At 54.4% G+C, this 16,312-nt stretch overlaps 1 protein-coding gene across 1 annotated transcript; it reads left to right on the plus strand.

Annotated features, from left to right (window-relative positions):
* The first annotated feature begins 2,071 nt into the window (after positions 1–2,071).
* On the plus strand, positions 2,072–14,807 carry LOC100079538 (zinc finger and SCAN domain-containing protein 20). The gene is given in 12 exon segments (XM_029065980.2): positions 2,072–2,111; positions 3,930–4,465; positions 6,644–6,790; positions 8,906–8,974; positions 10,323–10,554; positions 10,557–10,730; positions 10,733–10,881; positions 10,884–10,962; positions 10,965–10,994; positions 11,978–12,069; positions 12,072–12,465; positions 14,370–14,807. Coding segments are annotated over 10 exon segments (1,548 nt in total). The 5' UTR covers positions 2,072–2,111; positions 3,930–4,060; the 3' UTR covers positions 12,243–12,465; positions 14,370–14,807.
* Positions 14,808–16,312: the final 1,505 nt, after the last annotated feature.

A 16,312-nucleotide genomic window follows, 5' to 3' on the forward strand; every position in this document is an offset into this window, starting at 1 on the left:
CAAGCGCTTAGTCCAGTGCTCTGCACATAGTAAGCGCTCAATAAATGCTATGGAATGAATGAATGAGTCAGACCTGGGTTCTAATCCCCGCTCTGCCATTTGGTATTTGTTAAGCGCTCACTATGTGCAGAGCACTGTTCTAAGCGCTGGGGTAGATACAGAGTAATCAGGTTGTCCCACGTGAGGCTCACGGTCTTAATCCCCATTTTACAGATGAGGTCGCCGAGGCACGGAGAAGTTAAGTGACTTGCCCACAGGCACACAGCTGACAAGTGGCAGAGCTGGGATTCGAATCCATGACTTCTGACTCCCAAGCCCGTGCTCTTTCCACTGAGCTACGCTGCCCCTTGCCTGCTGTGTGACCTTGGGCAAGTGGCTTCGATCCTCTATGCCTCCGTTACCTCATCTGTAAAATGGGGATTAAGCCTGGGAGCCCCATAAGGGACAGGGACTGTATCCGGCCCGATTCGCTTGTATCCACCCCGGCGCTTAGTACAGTGCCCGGCACGCAGTAAGCGCTTAACAAATACCATTAGGAGGAAGAGTAATAGCATTAATAATAATACGTACTATTGAGCAAACTCGATAAAGAGCCAGGAAGTGCAGCTTTGCGGGTATCCAGGGTCGTGGAGACCAGACCCTGAGTCTCTCTTAGATCCCCACGCTTATCCAGCGGCCCAGTGAGAGGCACAGTGGGACTTGGGACGGATGGCGGAGGGCTGGCTTGCGTGACTAATGCGGGCCTATTCTCAGCAAGGAGGTGTGAAAAGAGTTGCAGATTTGTCTCTGAAGATTACAAAGCAGAGAGTTCTGCAGATTTGTAGAAAGTTTGGAAAAATGGCTACCGCTTTCCTGGTGTTTGCCTTCGTCCGAATTGAATTTCTGCGGAGTTGTCTCAGTCAGTGGTGCTTATGGGGCGCTTACTGTGTACAGAGCGCCCTACTAAGCACTTGGGCGAGTAGGGAGGCAGCAGTGTGGCGAAGAGGGTAGAGCACGGGGCTGGGAGTCACAAGGTCATGGGTTCTAATCCCGTGACTGTGTCTGCTCTGTGACCTTGGTCAAGACACTTCACTTCTCTGGGCCTCAGTGACCTCATCTGTAAAATGAGGATTGAGACTGTGAACCCCACGTGGGACAGGGACTGTGTCCAACCCAATTTGCTTGTATCCACCCCAGTGCTTAGTACAGTGCCAGGCGCACATTCATTCATTCAGTAGTATTTATTGAGCGCTCACTATGTGCAGAGCAGTGTACTAAGCGCTTGGAATGGACAAATCGGTAACAGATAGAGACAGTCCCTGCCCTTTGACGGGCTTACGGTCTGATCGGGGGAGACGGACAAGAACAATGGCAGTAAATAGAATCGAGGGGAAGAACATCTCATTAAAACAATCGCATAGTAAGCGCTTAACAAGTACCGTGATTATTATTATTATTACGGTACGGTCGAGTCGGTAGACATGATCCCTGCCCCCCAGGAGCATACACTTTAGAGGAGACACGTTAAAATCAGTTACAGATAGGGGAAATGGCGGAGTGTAAGGATATGTACAGAAATGCTGTGGGGCTGAGAGCGGATATTAAGTGCTTTAGGGGATCTCAGGGCATAGGTGATGCAGAACAGAGGGCAAATAGGGGAAATGAAGGCTTAATCAGGGAAGGCGTCTTGAAGGAGAGGTGATTTTAGGAGGGCTTGGAGGTGGGGAGAGATGTTCTGATGAACAGGAAGAGAGAGGGAGTTCCAGGTCAGACAGTGGAAACACACAAGGGGTGAGCTGTGGAATAGATGAGATCGAGGTGCAGAAAGTAGGTTGGTAGAGGAACGAGGAGATCAGCAAGGTAATGGTGATGAGGATGATGGCATTTCCGAAGCGCTTACTACGTGCCGAGCAGTCTCCTAAGCGCCGGGGTGGATCCAAGGTAATCAGGTTGTCCCACGTGGAGCTCACAGTCTTCACCCCCATTTTACAGATGAGGTCACCGAGGCACCGAGAAGTCAAGCGACCTGCCCGAAGTCACACAGCTGATCAGTGGCGGAGCCGGGATTAGAACCCACGCCCTGCCTCCCGTGCCCGGGCTCTTTCCCCCGAGCCACGCTGCTTCTCTATAAGGTAAGGTAGGAAGGAGAGAGGTGATCGCCTTAAAACCCTCGGTAAGTAGTTTCTGTTTGACGCCAAGGTGGATGGACAGCCACTGAGGACTTTCGAGGAGTGGGAGATGTGGACCGAACTTGCGTCGGAAAGAAACGATCCAGACAGCAGAGTGACGGTTTGAGCGAAGAGGGGGGAGTTAAGAGGACAGGGAGGTCGTTGAGGTGGAGGTCAGTGAGGTGGGCCGATGCGGGAGTCGGAGTGGGATTTGATAAGAGCTTGGATCGGCCTGGTAACGGTTTGGAGAGGAAAGGGTGGCTTCTAGAGATATTGTGAAGGTAGAAGTGACAGGATTTCGTGACAGATTGAATGTGTGGGTTGAATGAGAGAGATGAGTCAAGGATAATGCCATGGTTACAGGCTTGTGAGATAGGGAGGATGGTGGTGTTGCCTACGGTGATGGGGAAGTCAGGGGGAGGACAGGGATTGGACGGGAAGATGAGGAGTTCTGTTTTGGACACGTTAAGTTGAGATGTCAGCGGGACATCCAAGTAGAGAGAGATGTCCTGAAGGCAAGAAGATCCGCAAGACTGCAGAGGAGAGAGGTACCCGGGGGGGAGAGGGAGATTTGGGAATCATCTGCCGAGCCGAAGCTGTGGGAGTGAATATGTTCTCCAGAGGAGGGGGTGTGGGGTGGAGGATAGAAGGGGACCCGGAATTGAGCCCCGAGGGACCCCGAAAGTTAGGAGGTGGGAGACGGAAGACGAGCGAGCGAAAGAGCCCGAAAAGGATCGGCCAGAGGATAGGAGGAGGGCCGGGAGAGGACCGTGTCGGCGAGGCCGAGGTCAGGTCGTGTTTCCAGAAGGGGTTGGTCGACAGTGGCGGAGACAGCCGAGAGGTGGAGGATTAATGAGGACGGAGGAGAGGTCGTCGGAGTTTGGCAAGCAGGAACTCATCGGTGACACTGGGGGTGTTCCATTTCCGTGCGGCGAAGGGAGCGGAAACCAGTTTGCAAGGTGTGGAGGAGAATATTTGAGGAGTGGAAATCAGAGGCAGGGTGACTGTAGGCAGATCGCTCGAGAAGTTTGGAAAGGAATGGTAGGAAGAGGATGGCGTGGTAATCGGAGAGGACCTTGGGACCGAGGGAGGGGGTTTTTTGTCAGTCGTATTTATTGACCGCCTACCGTGTGCGGAGCGCTGTACTGAGTTCTTGGGAGAGTACGCTGTAGCGATAGAGAGACGTATTCCCCACCCCCAACGAGCTTGAGGGGGGATACGCCGGCAGACCGCGAGCTCATTGTAGGCGAGCGCTCGATAAATACGACCGAATGAATGAAAGCGGCGGGGAAGGAGTCTGAAGTCTTGACTGTTGGAATTAGGTGGAGGGGAAGCCAATCGCGTGCACTGTCAGTGACAGGGACGGTGAGCAGGAGCCAACCGTCAGCACCTCCCGGCACACCGGGGACCTGCGCTGACCCAGGGATAGAGCCCGGGCCTGGGATCTAATCCTGGTTCCGCCACATGCCTGCCGCGTGACCTCGGGCAAGTCACCTCGCTCCTCTGAGCCTCGGTTACCTCCTCTGTAAAATGGGGATTGAGAGCGGGAGCCCCCCCCCCACCGTGGGCCTGGGACTGTGTCCAACCTCGTCCCTACCCCAGCGCTTAGAACGGTGCTTGGCACGCGGTGAGAACTTAACAAGTACTATTATTGCGATTGTTATTCTCTAACAAGTACTATCATCATTAATATTACCCTTAAGGTCGTGGAACGGGTCCGGCTGCCGGGGCCTCGTGCGATTTGCGTTGCTCACCCTCGCTTATGTCTCCGGTGCCCCGCAGGAAGAAGCTCCTCCCTCGGCTCCCCCCCCGAAGAGGCGCCTCCGGGGAGACCGAGGCGTGCCGCCAGAGCCGAGGCCGGAGGAGGAGGAAGCGAGCGGGGTCGGAGGGGGGCCCTCTCCCAAATGTAAGCGATGGCTGCGGCTCTGTGCCCCCAGGCTCCGGCTCCCCAAGAGCAGGAAGGGTTCCTAGTGGTGAAGCTGGAAGAGGAGTCCCCTTGGGGACGAGAATCTCCTCCCCCGCGAGGGAACGAGCCCTGCCCCGAGGCTTCCCGCCAGCGCTTCCGGCAGTTCCGCTACCAGGAGGCGGCCGGACCCCACGAGGCTTTCAGTCAACTGTGGGAGCTCTGCTGTCGATGGCTGAGACCGGAGCTGCGCATGAAGGAGCAGATCCTGGAGCTGCTGGTGCTGGAGCAGTTCCTGAACATCCTGCCCAAGGACGTCCAGACGTGGGTGCAGGGCCAGCGTCCGGAGAGCGGGGAGGAGGCGGTGGCTCTGGTGGAGGATTGGCAGACAGAGCCCGGGAGAGCGGGACAGCGGGTAAGAGACCGCAGGCCCGGACTCCGCGCCGAGGCCGTAGAGCGTCGATCGGATCCGTGCCGTGGGAAAGCGGCGCGGCCGAGTGGGCGGAGCCCGGGCCTGGGAGTCGGAGGACCTGGGTTCCAATCCTGGCTCCGCCGCTCGTCTGAGGCGTGACCCCGGGCAAGTCACCTCACTTCTTGGTGCCTCCGTTACCTCATCTGTATCATGGGGATTCAAAACTTGTTCTCCCTCCTACTTCGGCTGCGAACCTCATGTGGGACCTATTGACCTTGTATCTACCCCGGTGCTTACCAAGCAGCGTGGCTTAGGGGAAAGAGCCCGGGCTGGGGAGTCGGAGGTCGTGGGTTCAAATCCCGGCTCTGCCTCTCGTCAGCTGTGTGACCGTGGGCGAGTCACTTCGCTTCTCGGTGCCTCAGTGACCTCATCTGCAAAACAGGGATTGAGACTGTGAGCCTCACGTGGGACGACCTGCCCCAGCGCTTAGAACAGTGCACCGCACATAGTAAGCGCTTAACAAATGCCAACGTTATCATTAGTGTAGTACGTCGCACGCAGTAAGCGCTTAACAGATACGGCCGTTATTATCATCAGTGGAAAGAGCACAGGCCTGGGAGTCAGAAGACCTGGATTCTAATCCCAGATGCACCACCTGTCTGCTGCGGATCCGTGGGCAAGTCGCTTCACTTCTCTGCGCTTTAGTTTCCTCGTCTGTAAAGCGGGGATTATACTCCCTTACTCATTCAATAGTATTTATTGAGCACTTACTATGTGCAGAGCACTGTACTAAGCGCTTGGAATGTACAAATGAATGGGTAACAGATAGAGACAGTCCCTGCCCTTTAACGGGCTTACGGTCTAATCGGGGGAGACGGACAGACGAGAACAATAGCGATAAATAGAATCGAGGGGATGCACGTCTCATTAAAACAATAGCAAATAAATAGCATCAAGGCGATGTACATTTCATTAACAAAATAAATAGGGTAATGACAAAATAAATAGGGTAATACTCCCTCGAGCCCATTTGGGACCGGGGACCGAGGCCACCTTACTTGTCTGTATCCGAGCGCTTAGAACAGTGCTTGGCACAAAGTAAGCGCTTAACAAATACCTTAATTATCGCCGAGAGACTGGTCGGGGGAGTCGAGCGGGGAGTAGCAAGGTGGGAGAGAACAGCCGGGGCGAGATCGGCTCCTGCGGAGAGCATCTGTCTCATTGCCGGATCGTCTCCTGCTCATCGAGGAGGAAGGTTTTTACCCCTCAGCCGGAGCTGGTGGCTGAAATAATAGTAACGATGGTATTTGTTAAGCGCTTACTCTGTGCAAAGCACTGTTCTAAGCGCTGGAGGGGATACAGGGTGATCAGGATGTCCCAAGTGGGGCTCACAGTCTTAATCCCCCATTTTACAGATGAGGGAGCTGAGGCCCAGTGAAGTGACCTGCCCAAAGTCACACCGCTGACGTGTAGCGGAGCCGGGATTAGAACCCATGACCTCTGACTCCCAAGCCCGGGCTCTTTCCACTGAGCCACGCTGCTTCTCAAATGTCCTTGACGGACTACAGGACCTTGAGCTCGGCAGCTTTCTTCCTATCTGGGGTAAAGCGAGCTTCCTTTTACCAGTGGGTTCAGAGCCTCAGTTTTTCCCCTTCCGAGAGGAACCTTTGCCGTGCGTTCCGTACGAGAAAGGATGGTCAAGTACCGCGCATACTGGGTTTACCTTTCTCTGGGCCTCAGTTACTCATCTGTAAAATGGGGATGAAGACCGTGACCCCCATGAGGGACAACCTGATCACCTTAAATCCCCCCAGCGCGTAGAACAGTGCTTTGCACATAGTAAGCGCTTTACAAATGCCAACGTTATTATTATTATACCTGTGTAAATCTTCATGGCCACTTGGGATTGAGATGATCATTTTCTTGGCTTGAGAAAGGCCCAGAAGGGCAGTAGCCCTGGGGTTCCAGAGAGGAAATGAGGGGATTTGCTCAGCGGGGTTGGGGAATTGGGTCTTGTTTAACCCAAGTTCTTAGCCTTGCTTTCTTAAACGGGTCTTCCTATGCCTGTGGGGGGACACGCACGGACACACGCACCCCCAAACTGTCCCCTACCCCCGATGTCTGAGCCCTTGGGGGACGTTAAATATTGGGAATTTATCTCAGACCCATGTCTACTTACAGAGAAAGGAAGTGTTCATCAAGAAGATGGTGCCCCGGGGAGCCAGGCCAGAGTCACAGAGCTTCCAGCTCGAGCCGGCAGAGCCCCAGTCGGGGGAGGACTTCCAGAAGCTAGGGGCGTGGAGTCCAACGCAGGGTCCCGGGACCAACTAAGGCCGAGGAAGAGTCCCAGCCCTTGGAGGAGAGCGGTGAGAACGGGAGCTCTCGGTGGGTGAGGGTGCGAAGCCAGGTGCCGTCGGAGAAGGGGCTTTTCGATCGGTCGATGGCGTTCGTACCGTGCCCAGACTACGGACCTGACCTGAGTGCTCGGGAAAGTACGGTGAAATGCTGTCGGTAGATTTGAACCCTGCCCACAAAGGCGCTTGGGCGGAGAGTCCCGACACCTGCGAGGGGCTGGAGGATCGGAGTCGTGATGAGTGCCCAGCGGGAGCCTACGTGGATCTCCTCCCAGAGCCTCGAGAGGAATCGGAATCCCAGTAACTCCTGTCTTTGCGTGTTTTCTCATCCCCAGTGACCGGTGACCTTGCCTACTACTCCGTCGACAAAATCGAACCAACCAGGGGTAGGTTTCTCAAAGTCTTCCGCTCATCTCCCCCTACCCTGCCACGTTCCCCCCTCCGCATGCACACTCACTTCAAAGCCATCCTCAAGAGGAAATCCCCTGCCTGCTTTCTAAATCCAGCCCCTCCATCTGTGCCTCTAACCCTACCTCTTCTCCCTTTCTAAAACCATTTTCCCATCACGTTTGACAACATAGACATCTTCCCTGCCTTCGTGACCCTCAGCCCTAGCATTATCCCCGACTCCGTCCTCTCTTTCGGGTCCCCATTTTTAGTCCGTCGCCCAATCCTGTCATTTTTTGCCTTCCCACACATTTCCAGGCTTTGCCCCTTCCTCTCCATCCAAACTCCGATAGATTGTAATTTCCCCGTGGGCAGGGATCATGTCTGTTCACTCTTTTGTACTCATCCAGGCATTAGTAAAGTCTTCTGAACCACTAGGTCCTCAGTAATTAGTATTGATCGATTGATCTTTGAGGTGTTGGAGTGGCTCTTTTGGTCCTGCTGAGCCCTGGACTCCGGTAGAGGAACATTAGTGAATGAGAGGAGATCCTAGTCCCCCCGAAACTGACTCGAACAGGGAGGGCCCTAAAAGTCGGATGTATTGTAATCCTCGATCAGATATATTGGGGAAGTTTTCAGAGCCTGAATATAAGAAGCAGCCTGGCTCCGTGGAAAGAGCCCGGGCTTGAGTCAGAGGTCATGGGTTCGAATCCCAGCTCTGCCGCCTGTCAGCGGTGTGACTGTGGGCAAGTCACTTCACCTCTTCTGTGCCTCCGCGACCTCATCTGTAAAATGGGGATTAAGACTGTTAGCCTCACGTGGGACAACCTGATCACCCTGTATCTACCCCAGTGCTTAGAACAGTGCTCCGCACATAGTAAGCGCTTAACAAATTACCAACATTATTATTATTACTACTAATAAAAGAAGAAGGAAAGGTAAAATCCCCCACGGAGCCCTAAGGGTTGACTATAGTTTTGACATGCAAAAGTTGGGGCCTCCAAGTGCAAAATCACATCTGGGGGTTTGCCAGACCAAAAATACTGAAGGCTGAGACTTCAATGGCTCCTTTCCACCCTCAGCCGTGCCTTATACCCCGGGTTCCTGCCCTGCCCAAGGTGGGAGAGTGACGATGACTGGGAGATGGCGGCCGAATCCCAGGTGAGCTGCGGTTGGTTCTGCGCTTCTTGAGGTCGCGCCTTTACTGCCAGATTGTGGCCCTGTAGTCTTCCCACCCCCGTAGAGCTAACCTCCCTCCCTTTGGTGGGGGGCACATTGAGCCTCATTTCCTGTCCTCGTGTACACTAAGGTCGCTGGCCTCTTTAGTACGTGCCCTCCCTTTCCCCAGACCCCCCCGGTTGCCCTGAATCATCTCCGTTCCGTTGCCTGAGTTGAACCCTTCCACCTCCCACAGTTGGTGGATGCGTTAGCTGCCCCCCAGCAAGGACTTAGCGAGGGTCTTGGGCTTGTTTGGGGGCCCGTGAGGCTTGAGCCCGTGCCCTTGTATCTCTCCCAGGAGTCCTGGGCCACCTCAGCCCTGCTCAGAAGGACCTCTACGGGGACATCGCGTCAGGAGCACCAGGCGAATGAGATCCCTCTACGGTAAGGACGCTTTAACCCTCTGTATAAGAAGCTGTGGGTTGGGAAGCCCTCGGCTCTCCGGAGGATCGTTCCTCTTAAGCCTTGGTGCGCTTTTTCGCAGGCGGTGCGGGAGCAAAAAATCAGAGGTCCAGAAATGATTTTCTTCAAGACGTCTCCCGTCCTAAAACAGGTCCGGGAAAGGGAGTTCCACAACGTTCCTTGGGAACCTGTTCCGATATCTAAAATCACAAGCAGAACTTCATCCTTGTCTCTAAACTGAAAAAAAAGTATGTTTCCTCTTGATGTCTTCAAGGAGAGTGGAGACGAGGAGCAGTTGACATCTTCTGTACAATTAACAGTACTTGCGTGGTGATGACTTCTTACCTCCTCCTTTCTTGCGGTCTTTATTTTCCCGGATCTGTAATCCTAGTTCTTTAAGTCCTGATGCCACAAGCCTGATTTCTGATCCGTTTTGTGGGATCTTTTCCAAGCTCACCATATCTCTCTCTCACTGATTTTAGAGTCTTAAGCTTATCACGGGCACAGTTAGCGACCGGGCGGGTTTCCACAGGACCCTTGGGTATTAGATTCCAGCTGTGCATCGCCCTGGCACGTCTTTTTTAACAGCCACGCTCCCGTGCTGATCCGCGTCCAGCCGACAGTCCAGAACATGCCCGATTAAAAGAGTAGATGATTTCCTTTCATTTCAGTCGTATTTGTGGAGCGCTCTCTGTGTGCAGAGCACTGTACCAAGCGCTAGGGCGGGAGTACGCTCTAACAAGAAGACGCACTCCCTGGCCCACAGCGAGCTTACACTCTAGGGGGGGAGACAGACATTAATATAAAAAGAAATTACAGATACGTACATAAGAAAGCTGCGGGGTTGGGAGAGGGGATAAAAGGGAGCAAGTTCGGGGGCGACGCCAAAGAAGTGGAGAGAGAGAAAGGAGAACTTAGGGAAGGGCCTCTTGGAGGAGATGTGCTTTCAGTAAGGCTTTGAAGACGGGGAGAGGAATTGTCGGATTTGAGGAGGGAGAGCGTTCCAGGCCGAGTCAGGACACGGGCGTGGGGTTGGCGGGGATGGAGGCACAGTCATAAGGTTAGCATTAGAGGAGTGAAGTGTACGGCTGGGTTGTAGTAGAAGAGTGGCGAGGTGTGAGGTAGGAAGGGCCAAGGTGGATGAGTGCTCCGAAGCCAACGATGAGGGTTTCTGTTTGATGCAGAGGTGGAATGACCCTGTGTTTCCCATGGCTCTCTAGCAAACTGCCGTCGTTTTCACTTTCTGTGGCATTCCCAGATAAACGTCAGTGTCCTTCACAGCTCTTTGTTCGACCGATTGCTTCATCCTCCCAGATCCAAAGATGCAGGGCCGAAAACAAAAAAAAAGTCCATCCAAATGACACTTTCGTAAAATCGGAATGTTCGCGGGTGGTCTCGTGGTACGGGGTGATCGATAAGTAGTTCCTCATTTTGAAAGCATCGTATTTCCTCTTTGTTCCCCGTGATAGGATTACCCTGTTTAAAATCTGCTGTGATCTCCCAACTGGGAGCCGGGAAAGGAAATGTGGAAGCTGGAGTTCCAGGCTTTGGGGAAGAGAGGAACCCCAAGAGCCCTTGACCTAGGGGAAGATCAAGGGGAGACCAGGGGCAGCCATCTGCAAGGAAAGAGGTTGAAAAGCTGGAGAGAGGCAGGAGCAGTGGGATGTGAGGATATGAAGGTTTCGGGTGTGCACTGGGGCTATGAGGAAACCAAGACGTTCCTGGCAATCCTGGCGAGGCACCGTTCTCCGAGAAGCTCCGGACCTGCCACCAAAACCGCCATCTGTACCGGGCCATAGCGGAGCGGCTGCGGGAGCACGGCTTCCTCCGGACGCTGGAGCAGTGTCGGTACCGAGTCAAAAACCTCCTGAGGAGCTACCGGAAGGCCAAGAGCAGCCACCCGCCGGGGCCTGTCCCTTCTACGAGGAGCTGGACGCCCTGGTGAGGGCCCGGGGTGAGGGCAGCCGACGGCCTGGAGAGTCCCTGTACCTTTCCAGGTCCGGCGGTGACGTAGATGCCGACCCAGAAGACCAGGAGCAAAGTGGATGGGAAAATGAGGCGTAGAGGAGGCCGTGGCTTTCGAGGACTGTAACGGTGACGACTTGGTCGTCGAAGAGTTGACGCAGGAGTCGGAGGTGTCCGAGCCCCGGCCCTGTTCCAAAATCGCGTCGGTAAGAACCGCGTTAGCAGTGGGGTGCCGGCCCGCGCCCCGCGAGGGGCGGAGTAGCCAGCCAAGCGCAAGAGGCCCTCCATGGCTACGGAGAGAGATCCTACGTGGGAGATTGCTGTGGTGGCGTCGGAACAGAAATGGGAGGTAGACAATCTTCTCCCCCTGCAAGCTTCCAAGGAGGCGGCGTCCTATCTTTGGGAAGTTAAATAAATATCAGGTTTGTCCCCTCTCGACAGAGAGCTCCCAAGGGGCCTAGGGAGAAGCGGGGCTGGGACTGCACTCCGGAGTGGCGGCTCTCCCTCGTGGGAGACGGGCATGGGTTGGAAATCTGCTCTTGGGCCTGCCTCTGCCCCATCGTTGGTGGACAGTGAGCGCCCTAGAACCAGAAGGGAAGCGGACGTGTGTGTTGGACGTGGCCAGTTACCCACTGGGTCTGACAGCCCTCAAGAGTGAGTCCTTGGGGTCTGGCCCATTCCTCTTCTCTAACGCCTCCGTGCTGTGGATCTGGCCAAGCCTGGACCCATGGGGTTCCTCTGTGGGAAGGGTGGCGGAGCAGCTGGTGACTGCCGGAGGGAAAAAAAATACGTGCGGACAGGGGAGAGTTGAGATGATCCCCGTGGGGGCTTAGAGCCCAGCTCCGGAACCCGGAGTCAGAAGAATCTAAGTAATTAAGGGTTAGGGACTTGCTTCTAAGAACACGTTGTTGCAGGACAGTCACCCATGTTCACACAGCATACACCCTCACGTTCCCTCCCGCGACCACTTCTGGAGGTTGCTTCGAAACTCCGTCGAGGGCCTCCTTATTTTGGTGCGGCCCCGACGGGAAGTTCCCCGGCACGGTAGGAACTGCAATAGGGAACTGAGGGCCCCCCGTCAGTTGGATTTTTACCCGCAGGCCCCTGGGGCATCAGGCCCTTGATTTCCCCCGGGCACCGGGGGTCTCCCGTGCCACACCTGATAGGTTTACACTTTGTCTCCTGGCAGCAGGTGTGCACTGGGGCTATGAGGAAACCAAGACTTTCCTTGGCATCCTGGGCGAGGCCCCGTTCTCCGAGAAGCTCCGGACCTGTCACCAAAAACAGCCAGGGTGTACCGGGCCATAGCGGAGCGGCTGCGGGCTCACGGCTTCCTCCGGACGCTGGAGCAGTGCCGCTACAGGTTCAAAAACCTCCTGAGGAGCTACCGGAAGGCTAAGAGCAGCCACCCCCCGGGGACCTGCCCCTTCTACGAGGAGCTGGACGCCCTGTGAGGGCCCGGGTCGGGTGAAGGCAGCCGACGCCTGGAGAGTTCTCGTATCTCCCCGGCCGGGGGGAGCAACGCCGAGGGCGAAGACCAGGAGCAGGCAGGCTGGGAAGGCGAGGAAGCCGGGCAGGAGGCCGTCGCAGACGAGAATGACGACGAACCGGGCATCGAGGCACCGATTCAGCACCTTGAGAACCCCGAAGCCCCAGCCCTCTTCCAGAGCCACAGCGGTAAGCATCTCGATCGGCTGGGCGCTGGCCCACCTAGGAACTCAGGTAAAGGCAGGACGGCGGGTGGTCGGGTTGAGCGGACAACCCCGAGGTTTCCAGGCTGCCTCTCAGTGGGATTCCGAACCAGTGCGATCCTGTCTCGGCCTCAGTTTCCCCGTCAGTAAGCTGGAATCATAAACGCTACTTTTTCCACTGAAGAAAGTCAGGAAGGTGTAAGCTCGTTGTGGATCGGGAATGTGGCTGGCGATGGTTGTAGTGTACTCTCCCTAGCTCTGTCTTTGCCACAGACCACGGGCACCGGGCTAAAGGAGTCGAACTGTTATTTGATTGTCGGTGGCGAGGCAGAGAACAGCCATCCTCCAAAGTCTAAGACATTTCTGAGGTTCCAGGCGCGTGCATGCCCTGATAGCAGAAGTGAGATATGACAGATTAATTTTCCTGTGGGCACGTTTTTCCGTGTATTTAACTCAGGCACAAAGGATAGAGTCATGGGGCCGGAGAGGAGCCTCGGCCCTTTCCCATCTCTAAGGGGAGCGAGACATTCCCCAGGGATGCCGACTGAACACCTACTTGCTTCCAAACTCAAGACTTTGGCTGTCTCTTCCTCGGGGACGGGACAAGTGACTGTTGGTGAGAGTAGCGGGTTTGAGAGGAGCCTTTTTTGTGCCACGGAGGAGAACCGCCGTCTCGTGTGTAGCTACAGCTGTCTGCTTTTGCTGCCGCTCTCCACGTGTTTTCTGGGATTTCTAAGCCCCAGTTTTTGAAGTTTCCAGAGTAGAGGAGCTGGATCAGGGAGGGAAGCTGTGTCTAGCAACCGAAGTGAACAGGCTGTCTGTGATTCTTCAGAAACTCCCTGCCTTTTCATCTGTTCTCCTTAAGCTTCCTCATCTACCCCTTCCTGCCGAACTAGAGGCAGGAAACTAGATAAATATAGCTAAATCAGGCGTTCAGGGTTATTTTTTTTTAGTGGCCTGCCTTATCTAGACCATCCAGGAAAGGAGTCCTTAGCATATTTTGGTGTATCACAGTTTTTTAAAACCCTTTTACGCTTCGGAAATTCTTCCTGGGAAACAAACTAAAACCCCTCGTGCTGAGACTTTAGGCCCGTTTCCTCTTCTGACTTTAGCCAAGGCACAGTGTGATCAGTGGTGCATTCAGTACTGGTAAGGTTGAAGTGGAGTAAGGCTCGTGGTGGGCAAGGATTGTGTCTACCAGTTCTGTTGTATGGAACTCTCCCAAGCGCTTAATACTGTGCTCCGAACCCAGTACGCCACCCAATAAATAGCACCTGATGAGAATCCTCAGCCTCCGCACATTGAAAGGGATACTATAAGTCTTGCAGAAAAAGTCCAAAAAGCTAATGTGCCCTTGACATTGTGCCCGCCTGCCGAGCATAGAGCGTGGCTTGTGGGCTTTCTTTTGTTGCCCTTCCTTCTGGAAAAAGGGAAGAGGAGAATCATCTAACACTCACCTTCTCATCTCTCCAGCTCTGGGCCAAGGTCGCCGCCGTAACATTTGCTTTATCGACTTTCTTTCTCCGGGCCCAGGTTGCCGCTGGGGTTGATTTCAGGAAGATTGGTCATCAACAGACAGTGCCTTATCTTTCGCGTCATCCCGGGAAAACGTTTTTTCCCAGGGTGGAGGAATAACGAGTGCCGATCTCCAGAACCACGAAGGACGCTTGCCGAGCGTCCTTCCAGGCACCTCCGATAGAAAAGTTTAAAGCTGCACGTCTTTCGGGAGCTAATATTTCTGTTCTTATCCCTATAAGCCCTATGAATGCTCAAGAAATGCTCCTTACCAAACCCCTCTGGGAGCCTTCCCTCCCCTCCCACTCTTCCAGTTTCCCTGTCTTCCAGCAGAGAGAATGATTGCAACCTGTCATTTCCTTCGATTTCCTTCAGGTTTCTGAGATCCAGAGCGAGAACGAGGAGCAGAATCTGGACCGGGAAACATCTGAGGAAGCGGTCCTGCCTCGGGCCCTTATTAGAAAACTCCAAAGACGGTGTTTTCCCAGGTCCTCTCCTGGAGAAAGACTGCCGAGGACGAATGCGAGTTAGAACCACCACTGGCAGGTTTCCCCGGAGAGACGGTGGGGGAAAGCCACCCTCGAAGAGGGCTTAGGGGAAACTCATAGACCAGCAGGGACTCTACCTGGTGGTCGACCAAACCCTATAAATGTGGGGAGTGCGTGAAGAGCTTTAGCCGAGCTCCCATTTCATCGCCCACCAAAGAATCCACACGGGGGAGAAAACCCTATAAATGGCTTAGAATTGTGGGGAAAAGCTTCAGTGATCCGCTCGAACCTTCAATACCCACCAGAGGATCCACACGGGAGAGAAGCCCTACAAATGTCTCGAGTGTGGGGAAGAGCTTCAGCGACCACTCGAATCTCGTGGGCGCACCAGAGGATTCCCACACGGCCGAGGAAAACCGTACACAAAGTTGCCGGTGAGTTTGGAATAAGCTTCAATCAGAGCTCAAAATTCTGAACTCAAGCATCAGCGAATCCCACGCCGGTAGAAAAACTCCGAGAGGTGCTGGCGAGCGTGGGGAACAGACCTCCGGGACTGCCGGAGAGCGAGCCGGGCGCCAGTAACGAGCACCGGACCGTCGCCAACCACCAAAGGAATCCAGCCGGGAGGAAAAACTCTACAGGCTGTTCCCGAGGGGTGTGGGAAAAGTTTCAGCTAAGAGTTTCGGGCCTCTCCACACACCAAAGGATGCACGCCGCGCCGAGAAAACCGTACGAATGTCCCGAGTGCGGCAAGGTTTCAGGAAAGAGCTCCACCCTGGCCAGCACCAGAGGCAATGCACCACCCCGCGAGAAGCCTTACGAGTGTCTCGAATGTGGGAAATGCTTCAGCGAGCGCTCCAAGCTCGTCACGCACCAGAGGGTCCACTCGGGAGAGAAAACCCTTACAAGTGTCCTCGAATGCGGGAAGAACTTCCGGGACCGCTCCAACCTCATTACCCACCAGGAGAATTCACACCGCGGGAGAACCCTATAAATGCGGGGAGTGTGGGAAATGTTTTAACCAGAGCTCGAGCCTCATCATACACCAGAGGATTCACACAGGGGAGAAACCCTATAAATGCACCGAATGTGGGAAAGACTTCAATAACAGCTCGCATTTTAGCGCCCATCGGAGAATTCACGCTGTGGAGAGACAGAAGTAGGGGGCCGAGATTCCGACACGTGCTTGGATTTTCCCCCATCCTGCGGTCTTCGGGCTAGAAGAGAAAGAACCCGCTTACTCTTGGGCTGGGCCTGTTCTAGGGGAAGCCGTTCTGCTGTTAGTTCAGGAACCGTGGAGATGTTTTGTTTTGTCTTTAGTCCCGAAGACTTGGATTCTGCCGTTCCCCAGATGGTAGTTTTCAGTACACCCTGGCACTGTATGCAACTGGAACCAGCAGGCGATTCCTCACACTGGCTGATGAGTTCCGGTGCTTTTTACTTCCTTTTTTTTTTTTAATCGTCAACTCAGGTGGTACCTAGATCCTATCTTGTACCAGAACAGAGACGGTGACTCTGACGGGGACAGACCCGCAAAGGATCCTTCCTAGTCGAGAAACCCAGCAGTTATCTCAAGTCAACCGACCGTTATCCTCATTCTCTCCCAGTGAAGCAAACACTAATAATAGTAGTGGTATTCAAGTGTTTACCGTGTGCCAAGCCCTGTGCTGGGGTAGATGCGGGATAATCAGGTTGGTGGACAGTCCTGTCCCCCACAAACATTCAGGTGACGGGAGAGGACGAGAACAGGGGTTTTAACCCCAGTTTACAGAGAGGCAACTGAGGCACAGGAGAAGTTTAAACAACTCGCCCAAGGTCTGCACCAAGCCA

The sequence above is a fragment of the Ornithorhynchus anatinus genome, chromosome 5 (genome assembly GCF_004115215.2).
Source record: "Ornithorhynchus anatinus isolate Pmale09 chromosome 5, mOrnAna1.pri.v4, whole genome shotgun sequence".
NCBI classification, from domain to species: Eukaryota; Metazoa; Chordata; class Mammalia; order Monotremata; family Ornithorhynchidae; genus Ornithorhynchus; species Ornithorhynchus anatinus.